This window comes from Oncorhynchus mykiss, chromosome 12 (assembly GCF_013265735.2).
Source record: "Oncorhynchus mykiss isolate Arlee chromosome 12, USDA_OmykA_1.1, whole genome shotgun sequence".
Classification (NCBI taxonomy): domain Eukaryota; kingdom Metazoa; phylum Chordata; class Actinopteri; order Salmoniformes; family Salmonidae; genus Oncorhynchus; species Oncorhynchus mykiss.
In genome coordinates, this window is record NC_048576.1 from 57,524,671 (window position 1) to 57,541,493 (window position 16,823).

At 42.7% G+C, this 16,823-nt stretch overlaps 1 protein-coding gene across 8 annotated transcripts in view; it reads left to right on the top strand.

Moving 5' to 3' along the window:
- Positions 1-16,823, top strand: part of LOC110537838 (peripheral-type benzodiazepine receptor-associated protein 1) — a 182,021-nt gene that overhangs the window by 88,339 nt on the left and 76,859 nt on the right. For all 8 annotated transcript variants that reach the window (XM_036937869.1, XM_036937863.1, XM_036937867.1 and 5 more), the window contains exon 3: positions 5,765-5,893. In XM_036937869.1, the coding sequence (XP_036793764.1) occupies positions 5,765-5,893 (129 nt within the window). The remainder of the gene's footprint in view (positions 1-5,764; positions 5,894-16,823) is intronic.

Consider the following 16,823-nt stretch of genomic DNA (forward strand, 5'->3'; position numbering starts at 1 on the left):
TAGAATTGCAAGAATCGTGCAAGCTAACAGGTGAGCCACAAACAGACAAATAATGGCGCAGTGCAGAACAGCATCTCGGAAGGCACAACTCCTCACTTGGACTATTGCAGCAGACGACCACAACGGGTTACACTCCAATCAGTTAAAAGCAAGAAGAAGCGGCTCAAGTGGGCACACAATCACCAACACTGGACAATTGAAGAGTGGGGGAAAAGATTGCCTGGTCCGACCAATTTCAGTTCCTGTTGCATAATGCTGATGTCCGAGTCAGGATTTGGCGTAAGCAGCATGAGTCCATGGACCCATCCTAACTGGTGTCAACAGTACAGGCTGGTGGCAGTGGTTTTCTGGTGTGGGGAATGTTTTCCTGGCACACGTTAGGTCCCTTGATACCAACTGAGCAACGATTGAAAAACACAGTGTATCTGAACATTATTGCTGACCAAACCCAATAGAGCATCTTTGGGATGAGATGGAATGGGCATTTCGCAGCATGACTGTACCGCCGTCCAATCTGCAGCAACTGCGGTATGCCATCGTGTCAGCATGGACCAACATCCCTGTGGAAGGTTTGTAACACCTTGTAGAGTCCATGCCCCGAATAATTCGGACTGTTCTGGAGACAAAGGAGGGTCTGACCTGATACTAGATGGGTGTGCAGTGCCTTCAGAAAGTAGTCATACCCTTTGACTTATTTCACATTTTGTTGTTTCAGCCAGAATTTTTAAAATGTATTATATGTTTTTACACATAAATACCCCATAAGGACAAAGTGAAAATGCGTTTTTAGGGGGATGGTAGGGGACGCCATGTGCGACTGACGTGTTTTCCGTTTGCTCCCGTGGTCTTCTTAAAGTTTATGTGAATTCTGCAGCAAAACCGTATTTATTTTCAAATATTAATTTGGTGATCCCTTTCCGTAAAAAACGAAGACTACTTTGCTTCCGAATGTCAGCATGTCGACCAAACATAAGGCCAAGAACATGACTTTGAGAAAACCCGGCCTACAAGACCCGCTCTCATCACCGCCCTCTCCTGAGTCTGAGGGCCCCAGGACGCACACTTTACCCGGGGGCGCGGCTTGGCCTGGCGGCACTGAAATTAACATTCTCGAGGCCATCAAACTACTACGCTCTGAGATAGTTGAAATGAAAACACAGGTGGTTGCTACGATTGAGGCCAGAATACAGGAGGTTTCTGATACTTTAAAAGCAGATTTAACCATCCTGCGGAACGAGACTGTGCCGGCAATTACATCACTCAAAACAACAACTGCGTCACACACTACAACGATTGCAGCACTGGAGGCCTCCGCTACTAATGTCTCCGATTTAACTACATCCCTGGAGGCTGAAGTTAAACGCCTAGCTGCGGATTTGAAAAAGGTGAGGGAGAGCTGTGTGAGTTTAGAGGGATTCTCTCGCCGCAATAATCTGAGACTTGTATCAATCCCAGAGTCCGCGGAAATGCATCGCGCCATGGATTTCGTTTCAGGGCTGCTGAAGGATGTTCTTGCCTTAGATGAAAAGCCCCTGATTGATCGAGCCCACTGGTCGCTGCGCCCAAAGCCCCGGGATGGGGAGAGGCCCCGTGACCATAATTCTTCGAGTGCACTTTTTTCATGAGAAGATGGAGATCCTCCGACGAGCCCGCAATACCACTCTGAGCTTTCAAGGACAGAGCTTTTCCATATACCAGGACTACTCCCCCACTGTTTCCAGGCAGCGCGCAGCTTTCGGACAGGCCAAACGAGTACTTCGGGACCATCCAAGTGTGAAGTATGGACTGCGATTCCCGGCCCGTTTAGGGATATCTCATGAGGGTAAAGACCACACATTTGAATCTCCGGAGGAGGCTATGGCTCACATTCAACGTCACATCAAGAAGTCTTGAATATGCTCACAGTTTAGCAACTGTTGCTTGCGAACTGTGGATAGTAAGTACCCCACTTGTGGTACAATTATGTTTAGATATAACAGGCTAGTCTGGTATAGTTGGTGAAACTATTCAGGCTTATTTGATGTGATCTAATGTTTTGATCATCTAGTGTGCGTGCGTGCCTTATCTCGCTCACCTATTTAGTTTGTTTACACATTGTCTCAGTGACTCAAAATATTTTTGGTTATTTGTTTACTGCATCCGTTTGCATTGACCCAGTAAACAGTAAATGTCTCCCGAGGCTACACGGTTTCTGGGGCCTCACTTTAATTTTAAAAGTTTTGAGCGTCATTTAAGCCCAGCAAACGTTCAACGTTGCGCAGACGTAGTTTTTTGGGATTGGTTGTAAGCTGTCTCAGCTTCAAATAGACTACTATTATAATTACTATTATTTTTGATTGTCTTACTACGATTTCCTTACTTCAAATTAGATTTTTGGCTGAGAGCCTTTATACATTTGATTTATTTTCTCTCAATGCCTGTTATAAGACGGGGAATACAATTATATACATCTACAAGTGGTGCTTTTGTCATTCCGTTTGCACAGGGGATTCGCCTTTTTTTTATTTGAAAGAAATACATACAAATCTTTCTTTTTGCTGCTTGATCCACTAACAAAACGCGACTTTAAAGAGCGGGACTGTGGGTTTAGGTTTAAGACCGCACTCTCACAGACATACTGTGCGAAGAGAACATGTTCTATTTAGGCTTGTACCTCGTTTGGGGAGGTATTGTCTGGGATGGGGGGAGGGGGTGGGGGGGCAGGTTGAATTGTTCAGTTCTAATGTTGTCATTCTGTCTTTTTAGTTTTTTTTTCTGTTTTTTTTTCTGTACTTTTTCCAAACATTTACAACCGTACATTATTACTCTGAGACAAGTTATTCTGGGGGTTTTGGGCGCTCATTGCTTTTCCATTCTATGCTCTAATGACAGGGTTGAATAACGGGAATGCCCAGAGGGGCCGAAATAATACGATCAAGTACATTTCTTGGAATACCAAAGGGGTTAACAACCCGGTGAAGCGTAAGAGGGTGTTGACACACTTAAAGGGTTTGAATGCAAATATTGCATTTCTACAAGAGACTCACTTGAGGACTGGTGAGCATTTTAGGATGCGTAAGGACTGGGTTGGTGTTCCACTCAAAGTGTTCCACTCAAACTTTCATAGTAAATCAAGAGGTGCTGCTATTCTGGTTGATAAGGCTACTCCTTTTGTAGCTTCTGAGGTTATTGCTGATCCTAAGGGACGATACGTCATAGTAACCGGTTAACTGTTTTCTATCCCTCTTGTTTTGGCTAGTGTTTATGCTCCCAATTGGGATGACACAAGTTTCATTTCCTCCTTTCTGTCTGCTATTCCCAATTTAGATTCTCATTTGTTGATTTTAGGGGGGGATTTCAACTGTAAAATGTCCCCAGTTCTTGACAAGTCCTCACAAACAAATACAGGCCCATCTAAATGTGCCCTACTTATTCAATCCTTTCTTCAGAAATATGCTATGTTTGAGGCCTGGCGTTTCCTACATCCTACAGATAGACAGTATTCCTTTTATTCTCATGTTCATCAAACATACTCCCGGATTGATTACTTCTTTTTGGACAAAAAACTTCTGCCTAACCTTCGGCAGTGTACTTACGAGAGTATTGTTATCTCTGACCATTCACCATTAGTGCTTGAACTAGAGTTTCCCCAGCGACCTCCTATGTGTTATCAATGGCGTCTCAACCCCATTTTACTCTCAGATAAGGAGTTTGTCAATTTCATTTCTTCTGAAATTACCTTATTCCTAGAAACTAATTCAACACCCGGTATGTCCTGCTCTACCATATGGGAGTCTCTCAAAGCATACCTACGTGGCCAAATTATTTCTTATACAGCCAACCAAAACAGAGTTCGCTCCCAGCGACTTCGGGACCTGAGCGAGTCCATAGCCACATTGGATGAGAAGTATGCTACGGATCCTTCCTCTGATCTGCATAAAGAGCGCCAACTACTCCAATCTGAATTTGATGAGCTTTCTACCAGGCAAGCTGAACAGTTACTCTTGCGAGCTCGATACAAAGTCTATGAACAAGGCGACAAGGCCAGTAAACTCCTTGCACATCAGATCCGTAAATCTGAGGCCTCACGTTTAATCCCACAAATACCACCACAGTTATACATAAAGAGATCAATGATCAATTTAAACAATTTTACTCTGCGCTATACACCTCTGAATCCCCTCAAGACCCTTCGCTGATTGACTCCTTCTTTAATGGCTTGAATATGTCTTCAAGTGATACAGACTCCCATGACTGTCTAGAAGAAGAATTTATGCTTGAGGAGATTGCAACAGCAACTAACCACACTACCTACCAAGAGAGTTTTCTTCTATATTTTTCGTAGCTGCCTATTTACCACCACAAACAGATGCTGGCCCTAAGATCGCACTCAACGAGCTGTACAGGACCTCTCAAAAATTGTCAAAGACTCCAGTCACCCAAGTCATAAACTGTTCTCTCTGCTACCGCACGGCAAGCGGTATCGGAGGGCCAAGTCTAGGTCCAAAAGGTTCCTTAACAGCTACAACATCTGTTGTATCCGGGGCATGTGACAAATAAAATTTGATTTGATTTGATCCTCAGTTGTCTCTTTTCACAGCCATTAAACTGTCTTAAAGTCGCCATTGGCCTCATGGTGAAAACCCTGAGCGGTTTCCTTCCTCTCCAGCAACTGAGTTAGGTAGGACACCTGTAGCTTTGTAGTCACTGGGTGTATTGATACAATTTTTCAAGTTTTTGATTTGTTAAAAAAGTTTGAAATATCCAATAAATGTCGTTCCACTTCATGATTGTGTCCCACTTGTTGTTGATTCTTCACAAAAAAATACAGTTTTATATCTTTATGTTTGAAGCCTGAAATGTGGCAATAAATCGCAAAGTTCAAGGGGGCCGAATACTTTCGCAAGGCACTGTATATTTTAAAAACAACCTGAGGATTGATTATAAAATACGTTTGACATGTTTCTGTGGACAGAAACATGTGGACAGAAACACCCCATGTTTCTGTGTGATGTCGTTACCGCTCGAGCCTGTGGATTTCTGAACATAACCCGCCAAGGTATTTTGGATATAAAAATAACAAAAGGAACAGTTATTGTGTAACTGGGAGTCTCGTGAGTGCAAACATCCGAAAATCATCAAAGGTAAGCAATTTAATATATTGCTTTTCTGACTTTCGTGACCAATCTACTTGGCTGCTAGCTGTTTCTAATATTTTGTCTACTGAGAGAGATGTTCTTACATAAACGCTTGTTATGTTTTCGCCGAAAAGCTGTATTGAAATCTGACACGCCAGGTGGATTAACCACAAGCTAAGCTGTGTTTTGCTATATTGCTAATTTGAAGAGAACTCATTGTTACTTTCGTAACCCTGGTCCTCTGATCATGAACAAGCATTATACAAACATGAGATGTATCACCGCATTTTCCTACTCGCAGAGAGCAAGGAAGAAAGGCATGCTTGAGAATGACCAAAGGACAGGTGAGTGGCATCTTATAAGGAGGGAGGGGCTCACCTCATTCGCCTCTCGATCTGTCTGTCTCCGAAAGATGTTATGTGATTGGTTCTTCGTGTTGTAATCCGCCTGGAACGAATCCTCATAGTGACACACTCATATTATCAGAGAACCGGGGTTACAAAAGTTTGTCTTTGTCTTTTTGAGTCCTCTACTGTGTTATTTTGGTCCAGTCCTCACCATGCCTGTCCTGTTCTGGCTGTGTCAGTCAGAGCTGCAGGCTTGTGGAGGAGCTTTTTAAATATGTCTCTCCCTCTATCTCTCTGCAGAGGAAGAGCAGTGTCCCAGAGACTGAGGAGAAGGTGAGGCGTCTGAGGAGGAAGAACACAGAGCTGGCTGTCATCGCTAAGAGACTGGAGGACAGGGCACGCAAACTACAGGAGGCCAACCTCAAAGTGGTAAACTACAAGCCTATCACTGTTTTCAGATATAGCTATTGCCTTACTGCAGGGTTGTCGTACTCATTTCAAATCAAATGTTATTTGTCACGTGCTGAATACAACAATTTAGATGAAATATGAAATGCTTGTTTAGGAGCTCTTCCCAGTAAAATAAATAAATAGTAACACAAGGAATAATATACACAAGAATGGAGCTATGTACATGTAGTACAGGTAATAGATCAATTTGCAGGGGTACTATGTATTTGATGTAGATATGGACAGTGCATTCAGAAAGTATTCAGACCCCTTGACTTTTTCCACATTTTGTTACTTTACAGCCTTATTCTAAAATGGCTTAAATAAAACATGTTCCTCATCAATCTACACACAATACCCCATAATGATAAAGCGAAATATTTGCAAATGTATTAAAAATAAAAAACAGAAATACCTTATTTACATAAGTATTCAGACCCTTTGCTATGATCCTGTGCTGTCTCGGAGCCTGTTGGTCCATGAGCCGATACCATTTGCCAGACGGTAGAAGAGTGAACAGTCTATGGCTTGGGTGGCTGGAGTCTTTGGCAATTTTTTGGGCTTTCCTCTGACACTGCCTGATATAGAGGTCCTGGATGGCAGGGAGCTTGGCCACAGTGATGTACTGAGCTGTCTGCACCACCCTCTGAAGCACTTTGCTGTCAAGGGTGCATTTGCTGTACCAAGTGGCCATGCAGCCAGTCAGGATGCTCTCAATGGTGCAGCTGTAGAACTTTTGAGTATCCAAGGGCCCGTGCCAAATCTTTTCAGCCTCCTGGCAGGGAAGAGGCGTTGCCGTGCCCTCTTCACAACCGTGCGGGTGTCTGTGGACCTTTGAAGCTCTCGATCCGCATCACTACAGCCCTGTCAATGTGGATGGGGGACGTGTTCTCTGCTCTTTCTCCTGTAGTCCACCATCAGCTCCTTGGTCTTACTGACGTTGATGGAGATGTTGTTTCCCTGGCACCACACTGCTAAGACTCTGACCTCCTCCCTGTAGTCTGTCTCATCGCCGTCGGTGATCAGGCATGTGGTGGAATTATAATCAAAGGAGAGACATTTAGATTTCTTCAAAACAATTGAACTTTATTATTTAATTACTGCAGTAATGGAGTTGGTAGGTAACCACCCTGTAGGTGATCACTGAGTTACAGCTCTTAATAGCTCTTTATGAATACACGACAAACAGCAGATGTGTGGATTGGGTCAAAAGGTTAGGAGTTGTATGAAAGAAATGAATAATTCACAGCAGACAGTATCTGCTGTGAAGACTGTTCACAATGTAAAGGGAAACAGGGCTTGGCCCACAAAACGAGGTTCCTCTCAAGCCGAGCCATCTCCCTCACATTAATGGAACGTGGCTTATTTGGTTTATCACCTAAGGCATCGTAAATCTACTGTCAGTGTTAACACAGACACATGAGAGTTCTAACCCCATTCTGTTACGTCTAAGAAAAATGCAATAACAGTATTATGACAATCTTGTAATTTCGCCACCATAGGCCTACCCCCGTTGTGTCGTCAGCAAACTTGATGGTAGTGTTGGAGTCGTGGGTGAACAGGGAGTACAGGAGGGAACTAAGCACACACCCCCGAGGGCCCCCCCCCGTGTTGAGGGTCAGCGTGGCAGGTTGCCCACCCTCACCACATCGGGCCAGCCCGTCAGGAAGTCCCGTATCCAGTTGCAGAGGGAGGTGTTCAGTCCCAGGGTCCACAGCTTGGAGGGGACTATGGTGTTGAACGCTGAGCTGTAGTCTATGAACCACGTTCTCACATACAGTGCCTTGCGAAAGTATTCGGCCCCCTTGAACTTTGCGACCTTTTGCCACATTTCAGGCTTCAAACATAAAGATATAAAACTGTATTTTTTTGTGAAGAATCAACAACAAGTGGGACACAATCATGAAGTGGAACGACATTTATTGGATATTTCAAACTTTTTTAACAAATCAAAAACTGAAAAATTGGGCGTGCAAAATTATTCAGCCCCCTTAAGTTAATACTTTGTAGCGCCACCTTTTGCTGCGATTACAGCTGTAAGTCGCTTGGGGTATGTCTCTATCAGTTTTGCACATCGAGAGACTGACATTTTTTCCCATTCCTCCTTGCAAAACAGCTCGAGCTCAGTGAGGTTGGATGGAGAGCATTTGTGAACAGCAGTTTTCAGTTCTTTCCACAGATTCTCGATTGGATTCAGGTCTGGACTTTGACTTGGCCATTCTAACACCTGGATATGTTTATTTTTTAACCATTCAATTGTAGATTTTGCTTTATGCTTTGCATCATTGTCTTGTTGGAAGACAAATCTCCGTCCCAGTCTCAGGTCTTTTGCAGACTCCATCAGGTTTTCTTCCAGAATGGTCCTGTATTTGGCTCCATCCATCTTCCCATCAATTTTAACCATCTTCCCTGTCCCTGCTGAAGAAAAGCAGGCCCAAACCATGATGCTGCCACCACCATGTTTGACAGTGGGGATGGTGTGTTCAGCTGTGTTGCTTTTACGCCAAACATAACGTTTTGCATTGTTGCCAAAAAGTTCAATTTTGGTTTCATCTGACCAGAGCACCTTCTTCCACATGTTTGGTGTGTCTCCCAGGTGGCTTGTGGCAAACTTTAAACAACACTTTTTATGGATATCTTTAAGAAATGGCTTTCTTCTTGCCACTTCCATTAAGGCCAGATTTGTGCAATATACGACTGATTGTTGTCCTATGGACAGAGTCTCCCACCTCAGCTGTAGATCTCTGCAGTTCATCCAGAGTGATCATGGGCCTCTTGGCTGCATCTCTGATCAGTCTTCTCCTTGTATGAGCTGAAAGTTTAGAGGGACGGCCAGGTCTTGGTAGATTTGCAGTGCAGTCTGATACTGATTCCATTTCAATATTATCGCTTGCACAGTGCTCCTTGGGATGTTAAAAGCGTGGGAAATATTTTTGTATCCAAATCCGGCTTTAAACTTCTTCACAACAGTATCTCGGACCTGCCTGGTGTGTTCCTTGTTCTTCATGATGCTCTCTGCGCTTTTAACGGACCTCTGAGAATATCACAGTGCAGGTGCATTCATACAGAGACTTGATTACACACAGGTGGATTGTATTTATCATCATAAGTCATTTAGGTCAACATTGGATCATTCAGAGATCCTCACTGAACTTCTGGAGAGAGTTTGCTGCACTGAAAGTAAAGGGGCTGAATAATTTTGCACGCCCAATTTTTCAGTTTTTGATTTGTTAAAAAAGTTTGAAATATCCAATAAATGTCGTTCCACTTCATGATTGTGTCCCACTTGTTGTCGATTCTTCACAAAAAAATACAGTTTTATATCTTTATGTTTGAAGCCTGAAATGAGGCAAAAGGTCGCAAAGTTCAAGGGGGCCGAATACTTTCGCAAGGCACTGTAGTTATTTCCCCTCTTGTCCAGGTGGGAGAGGGCCGTGTGAAGTGCACTAGAGATTGCATCATCTGTGGATCTGTTGGGGCGGTATGCAAATTGGAATGGATCCAGGGTGTGTGGGTTGATGGTATTAATGTGTGTCATGACCAGCCTTTCAAAGCACTTCATCATTACAGATGTGAATGCTATAGGGCTATAGTAATTTAGACAGGTTACCTTGGAGTTCTTAGGAACAGGGACAATGGTCAGCTGGTCAACGCATGCTTTGAGAACGCGCCCTGGTATTCCGTCTGGCCTGGTGACCTTGCGAGCTTTAACATGTTTCAAAGTTTTACTCACATCGGCCATGAATAGCCAGATCACACAGTCATCCAAAACAACAGGGGCTTTCACGCAAGACTCAGTGTTATATTTCTAGAATCGAGCATGAAACACATTTACAGTGGAAGAAAAAGTATGTGAACCCTTTAGAATTACCTGTATTTCTGAATAAATTGGTCATACAATTTCATCTGATCTTCATCGAAGTCACAACAATAGACAAACACAGTCTGCTTAAACTAATAACACACAAACAATTATAATTGTTCATATTTTTATTGAACACACCGTGTAAACATTCACAGTGCAGATTGAAAAAGTATGTGAACCCTTGGATTTAATAACAGGTTGACCCTCCTTTGGCAGCAATAACCTCAACCAAACGTTTTCTGTAGTTGCGGATCAGACCTGCACAAAGGTCAGGAGGAATTTTGGACCATTCCTCTTTACAAAACTTTCTATTCCACAATATTCTTGGGATGTCTGGTGTGAACTGCTCTCTTGAGGTCATGCCACAGCATCTCAATCGGGTTGAGGTCAGGACTGACTGGGCCACTCCAGAAGGCGTATTTTCTTCTGTTCAAGCCATTCTGTTGATGATTTACTTATGTCTTTTGGGTTGTTGTCTTGTTGCATCACCTAACTTCTGTTGAGCTTCAATTGGCAGACAGATAGCCTAACATTCTCCTGCAAAATATCTTGATAAACCTGGGAATTTTTTTTTTGGTCAATGATAGATAGCAAGCTGTCCAGGCCCTGAGGCAGAAAAGCAGCCCCAAACCATGATGCTCCCTCCACCATAGTTTACAGTTGAGGTGAGGTTTTGATGTTGGTGTGCTGTGCCTTTTCCTCCACACATAGTGTTGTGTGTTCCTTCCAAACGACACAACTTTAGTTTCATCTGTCCACAGAATATTTTGTGAGTAACACTGTGGAACATCCAGGTGCTCTTTTGCGAACTTCAGACGTGCAGCAATGTTTTTTTTTGGACAGCAGTGGCTTCTTCCATGGTGTCCTCCCATAAACACCATTCTTGTTTAGTGTTTTACGTATTGTAGACTTGTCAACTGAGATGTTAGGATCTTCCAGAGATTTCTGTAAGTCTTTAGCTGACAATCTGGGATTCTTATTAACCTCATTGAGCATTCTGCTCTGTTCTCTTGCAGTCATCTTTGCAGGACAGCCACTCCTAGGGAGAGTAGCAACAGTGCTGAAATTTTTCCATTTATAGACAATTTATCTTACCGTGGACTGACTTTTAGAGATACTTTTGTAACCCTTTCCAGCTTCATGCAAGGCAGCAATTCTTAATCTTAGGTCTTCTGAGATCTATTTTGTTCTAGGCATGGTTCTCAAGCAATGCTTCTTGTGAATAGCAAACTCAAATGTTGTGAGTGTTTTTTATGGGGCAGGGCAGCTCTAGCCAAATCTCCAATCTCGTCTCATTGTTTCGATTCCAGGTTAGTTGACTCCTGACTCCAATTAGCTTTTGGAGAAGTCATTAGCCTAGGGGTACACATACATTTTCCAACCTACACTTTGAATGTTTAAATTATGTATTCAATATAGACAAGAAAAATACAATAATTTGTGTGCTATTAGTTTAAGCACACTGTGTTTGTCTATTGTTGTGACTTAGATGAAGATCAGATAAGATGTTATGTCAAATTTATGCAGAATAATGCAGATAATTCCAAAGGGTTCACATACTTTTCCTTGCCACTGAAGTTCTTTTGGGAACATCCTACGGCTGGGTTTCCCTTTGTAATCTAAAATGAGTGTCGGCGCCCTGGTAATAGGATTCCACCTTCCTCTTATATTGTCTTTTTGCATGGTTGATGTCTCGTCGGAGGTCATAACAGGCTTTCTTGTATTTGTCCATGTCTGTGTCACGTTCCTTGTAAATGTTAGCTTTAGCCTTTAGCCTAGTGCGGATATTTCTTGAAAATCAATGTTTTTTTGGTTTGGATATGTCCATAGTCACTGTGGGGACAACATTGTGTATGCACTTATAGATGAGGGCTGTGACTGATGTGGTAAACTCTTCAATGCTATCAGATGAATCCTTGAACATATCCCAGTCTGTACTAGCTAACAATCTTATAGCCTCGCGTCTACTTTATTGGACCCTTTACGTACTGAGCGCATCAGTGTTACTTCCTGTTTGAGTGTTTGTTTGTAAATGGGAAGCAGGAGAATAGATTTGCCGAAGAGAGGACGAGGGAGGGCCTTGTATGCGCTTCTGTGGGTAAAATAAAAGTGGTCTAGACTTTTAGCGCTTCTAGTAGAGCAGAAGAAGTGATGTTCTATGTCTACCCGCATTAAAGTCTCCGGTTTCTTGTTTGTTTATGGCCCCATACATTTTTGTTGAGTGCCAAAGTGGTGTTGGCGCTCTTACCATGAGGTTTTCTATATCAGGTGAGCAAAAGCTTGAGATTTCCTTCACACTGGAAGCAGCGCACCAGTTGTTGTTTATTAACAAGGCGGCCTCAGGACATACCCGTGGCCGTCTGATCGTGCTGCTGCATGGGGAAACCACTGAGTTCTACGTACAAAGTCATTCAGTCACGTCTGCGCAAGATATATAATATTGCAGCTTTTTAAGTCTCTCTGATAGGAGACTCTCGAACAAAGCTCGTCCATCTTATTCTCTAGTGACTGGCCATTTGCCAATAGGATGGAAGGGAGTGCCGGTCGATTTTCTCTTTGTCTCAGTCTTACCAGGATGCCGCTCGTCTACTCTATCTACGCCCGTGGCGTTTTGGTAGCCCATGAAACAAAGGAATTGGTTCCGGTATGAACAAGGGAACAGGTGAGTGTGAGATGAAGTCGGATTTGAAGTCGAAATTGAGGTTAGTAACTGTTGATCTGATGTCCAGAAGTGATTGGCGGTCGTACACTGAGTACAGAAAACATTAAGAACACCTGCTCTTTCCATGACATAGAATAACCAGGTGAAAGCTATGATTCCTTATTGATGTCACTTGTTAAATCCACTTCAATCATTGTAGATGAAGGGAGGAGGCAGGTTAAATATGGATTTTTAAGCCTTGAGACAGTTTAGACATGGATTGTGTATGTGTTCAATTCAGATGGTGAATGGGCAAGACAAAATATTTAAGTGCCTTTGAACAGGGTATGGTAGTAGATGCCAGGTGCACCAGTTTGTGTCAAACTGCAAGACTGCTGGGTTTTTCACGTTCAACAGTTTCCTGTGTGTATCAAGAATGGTCCACCACCCAAAGGACATCCAGGCAATTTGACACAACTATGGGAATCATTGGAGTCAACATGGGGGGCCAGCATCCCTGTGGAACGCTTTCAAGTCCATGCCCCGAAGAATTGAGTCTGTACTGAGGGCAAAAGGGGTGTTCCTAATGTTTGGTATATCCAGTCTATGATAATAGTATGAACTTTCTGTACAACAAAGAGTAAAGATAAACACAAAAAAAAAGTCACTAAATTACGCAGTCAGGTTAGAACTCGTAAGTAGTCGTGCCATTTCCTAAGCGGCCAACCTCAAAGTGGTACACACACTGCCTATTACCATTTACAGGAATAGCTAGTGCCTTCCTGCATGGCTTAAACCTCTTCCCACTGCTCTGCTGACCTGATTTCAAATAGTCGTTGTTTTCATTCAAATACTTTGAGCTGTGCCTATGCTTGAGCCTGCCTGCCAGCTACATTTCATTCAAATACAGGTAAGGTATTTGAAAGAAATGAAATACTATTTGAACCAAGGTCTATTTCACACCTCTGCAGGGGTTCCCAAACTTTATTGGCCCACGACCCCATTTTGATATCTGAAAATGATTTAAACCCAAAACCATGTGTAAAACAATTATGCCATTAACAGCCAATGTTGACTTTTTTAATTGGTGCTATGGCAGTCAATTGCAAAGTAATCTGACATAAGATAAATGATCTCACCAACATTAATGAGATAGGTGTGCTTGATGCAGGTCGCATTGGAGATGATCAAAGTCAGGGGGTGTGGTTGACAGTGGGCACCTCATCTCTCCTGTCACATCCAAACTGGATCGGTATTTGTTTTTAATGCAGACGAGAGCACTAAATCAGCGTACCATGAGTTATAATGCTCGGAGGGAGACGGCACAGTATCCCTTTGAGTCAGGAAGCAAAACTCCTCCATAGTGACCCGTGAATGCGTTGTCTGCAGCGTTCAGTCACATGACAGTTCGATCAGCTGTTCGATTTCACTTACTGGCATGTCAACTGAGCCAGGATCACAGTCAAACAGATTTCGCTGATTCGGTCACTCATCTGTAGAATTTTGCTGTATTTCCCCTGCATGTTTGCATTCAGTTCGTTCACTTTCCCGAATATGTCTATAACATGCAAGGAGGACACATTTTCTTTTCATTAAACAGAAATTCAACAAAGTCTGATTTTATATTAATTGCAAATGACAACAGTTCCTCTCTGAATTCAAAAAATCTTCCCAACACTCCAACCTCGATAACCACCAAGCCTCGGTGTGAAATAAAACATTGTCATGCTCTTATCCCATATCTCCAAATAGTTTTGTGAACAAGCATGCACAATGTAGTTTACAATTGAAGTTACCAGCTGCATAATTCTGAGTCCTGTGCTCAGCTCTTTTGCCATCAGTTGCTCTAGGTGTATCCATTATAGCTCAGTGGGTGATATAATGAGTCCATATGGCAGAGGGAGACATTCATAATGTGCAACGGCCTGCCCACTGCCCGTAATACAGTGCATTCGAAAGACCCCTTCCCTTTTTACACATTTTGTTATGCTACAACCTTATTCAAAAATGTATTAAATAAAAAAACTCATCAATACTCATCAATCTACACACAATACCCGATAATGACAAAGCGAAAACAGGTGTTTGCAAATGTATTACAGATTTTTAAAAACAGAAATACCTTATTTACATAATTACTCAGACCCTTTGCTATGAGACTGAAAATTGAGTTCAGATGCATCCTGTTTCCATTGATCATCCTTGAGATGTATCTACAACTTGATTGGAGTCCACCTGTGGTAAATTAAATTGATTGGACATGATTTGGAAAGGCACATACCTGTCTATATAAGGTCCCACAGTTGACAGTGCATGTCGGAGTAAAAACCAAGCTATGAGGTCGAAGGAATTGTCCGTACAGCTCCGAGGCACAGCGGGGAAGGGTAGCAAAAAGTTTCAAGGTCAGCATTGAAGGTCCCCATCAACACAGTGGCCTCCCATCATTCATAAATGGAAGAAGTTTGGAACCACCAGCCAAACTGAGCAATCGGGGGAGAAAGGCCTTGGTCAGGGAGATGATCAAGAACCCGATGGTCACTCTGACAGAGCTCTAGAGTTCCTCTGTGGAGATGGGAGCACCTTCCAGAAGGACAACCATCTCTGCAGCACTCCACCAATGAAGCCTTTATGGTAGAGTGGCCAGACAGTAGCCATTCCTCAGTAAAAGACACATGACAACCCACATGGAATTTGCCTAAAGAACTCAGGCCATGATGAAACCAAGATTGAACTATTTTGCCTGAATGCCAAGTGTGACGTCTGGAGGAAACCTGGCGCCATCCTTACGGTGAATCATGGTGGGGGATCATTTTCAACAGCAGGAAGACTAGTCAGGATTGAGGGAGAGATGAACGGAGCAAAGTACAGAGAGATCCTTGATGAAAACCTGCTCCAGAGCGCTCAGGACCTCAGACTGGGGGCGAAGGTTCACCTTCCAACAGGACAACGAGCCTAAGCACACAGTCAAGACATTGCTGGAGTGGCTTCAGGACAACTCTCTGAGCCCGGACTTGAACCCGATCGAACATCTTTGGACAGACCTGATAATAGCTGTAAAGCAACGCTCCCCATCCAACCTGACAGAGTTTGAGAGGATCTGCAGAGAAGAATGGGAGAAACTTCCCAAATACAGGTGTGCCAAGCTTGTAGCGTCATATCCAAGAAGACTCGATGCTGTAATCGATGCCAACAGTGCTTCAACAATGTACTGAGTAAAGGGTCTGAATACTTATGTAAATGTGATATTTTCATTTTTTATTTTCAATAAATTAGCAAAAATGTCTAAACCTGTTTTTGCTTTGTCATTGTGGCGTATTGTGTGTATATTAGAATAAGGCTGAAACGTAACAAAATATGGAAAAAGTCAAGAGGTCTGAATACTTTCCGAAGGCACTCTATGTCCTTGTGAATAGCATCCCCCGACATGTAACGAACAAAAGTCATTGCATTGCCATCTCGGCCCTCACCGCTAACATCCTTTTGGAGAGTATAAGGTGAGAAGTTTGAGTCGTTCAGTCAGAGTTTCCTCTTGATTGCTAGCTAAGGCATCAATTCTTAGTTTCACAGTGATATCTGCCAAAGGTATTAATGTGAGTTTCTGTCCCTCTGCCTCCTCACACATTATTTTCACCATATCAATTGCGTCCGGTAATATCAAAGTCTCTGCAATAGTGTGTGGTTACATAGCGTTGCGGGCTTAGCCATTCACCGTGGGAATGATTCAAGTGCAACGGTCAAGTGTGTCCTTTCCCATGATCTAAGGGCGCGCTCTGGTTGAATTTTTACTTTCATATTTGAATCATTTAGATTTCGATTTTTAAGGTTAACCACATTACAGTTATTTAGAGAGACAAAGACAACATTATTGTATATATGTGTGTATATATATTTTTTTTTAATTGGACAAAAGTAGAGACTTCGAGCTAGAAAATGGTATATCATACACTGCAGTTGAGGAACAATGGAAAAGTCATTCTGCTTTGAAAATAAACTTGTAAACCCAGTTTTGAGAAAATGGCCTGTGAATGTTTTGGTACCTACTGAAGAGCTCTTCTTTGTCTACACCCATTCAACATCGTTCACACCCTCTTAAGCCTTAGCCCCACCCATCTCTTTAAGGATTCACGTGTGAGGCCATGTGTGAAACAGAGTGAATAAGGTAGTCTAGTAATGGTAGTAGTAAAAATGCAATTTATCTAGTCCTTGGCCTATATCCCAGTCTTACTTTGGTGCAGGTCATGTGGTTCTTCACATTGCCGTCTCTGGTAAACACACACTATATCAAATACAATCAAAGTGTATTTGTCATATGCACAGGATACAGAAGGTGTAAACGGTACAGTGAAATGGTTACTTTCATAGTGGAGTCTTTTGTTTAGACAAGTATCTAGCTAGCTAAAGAA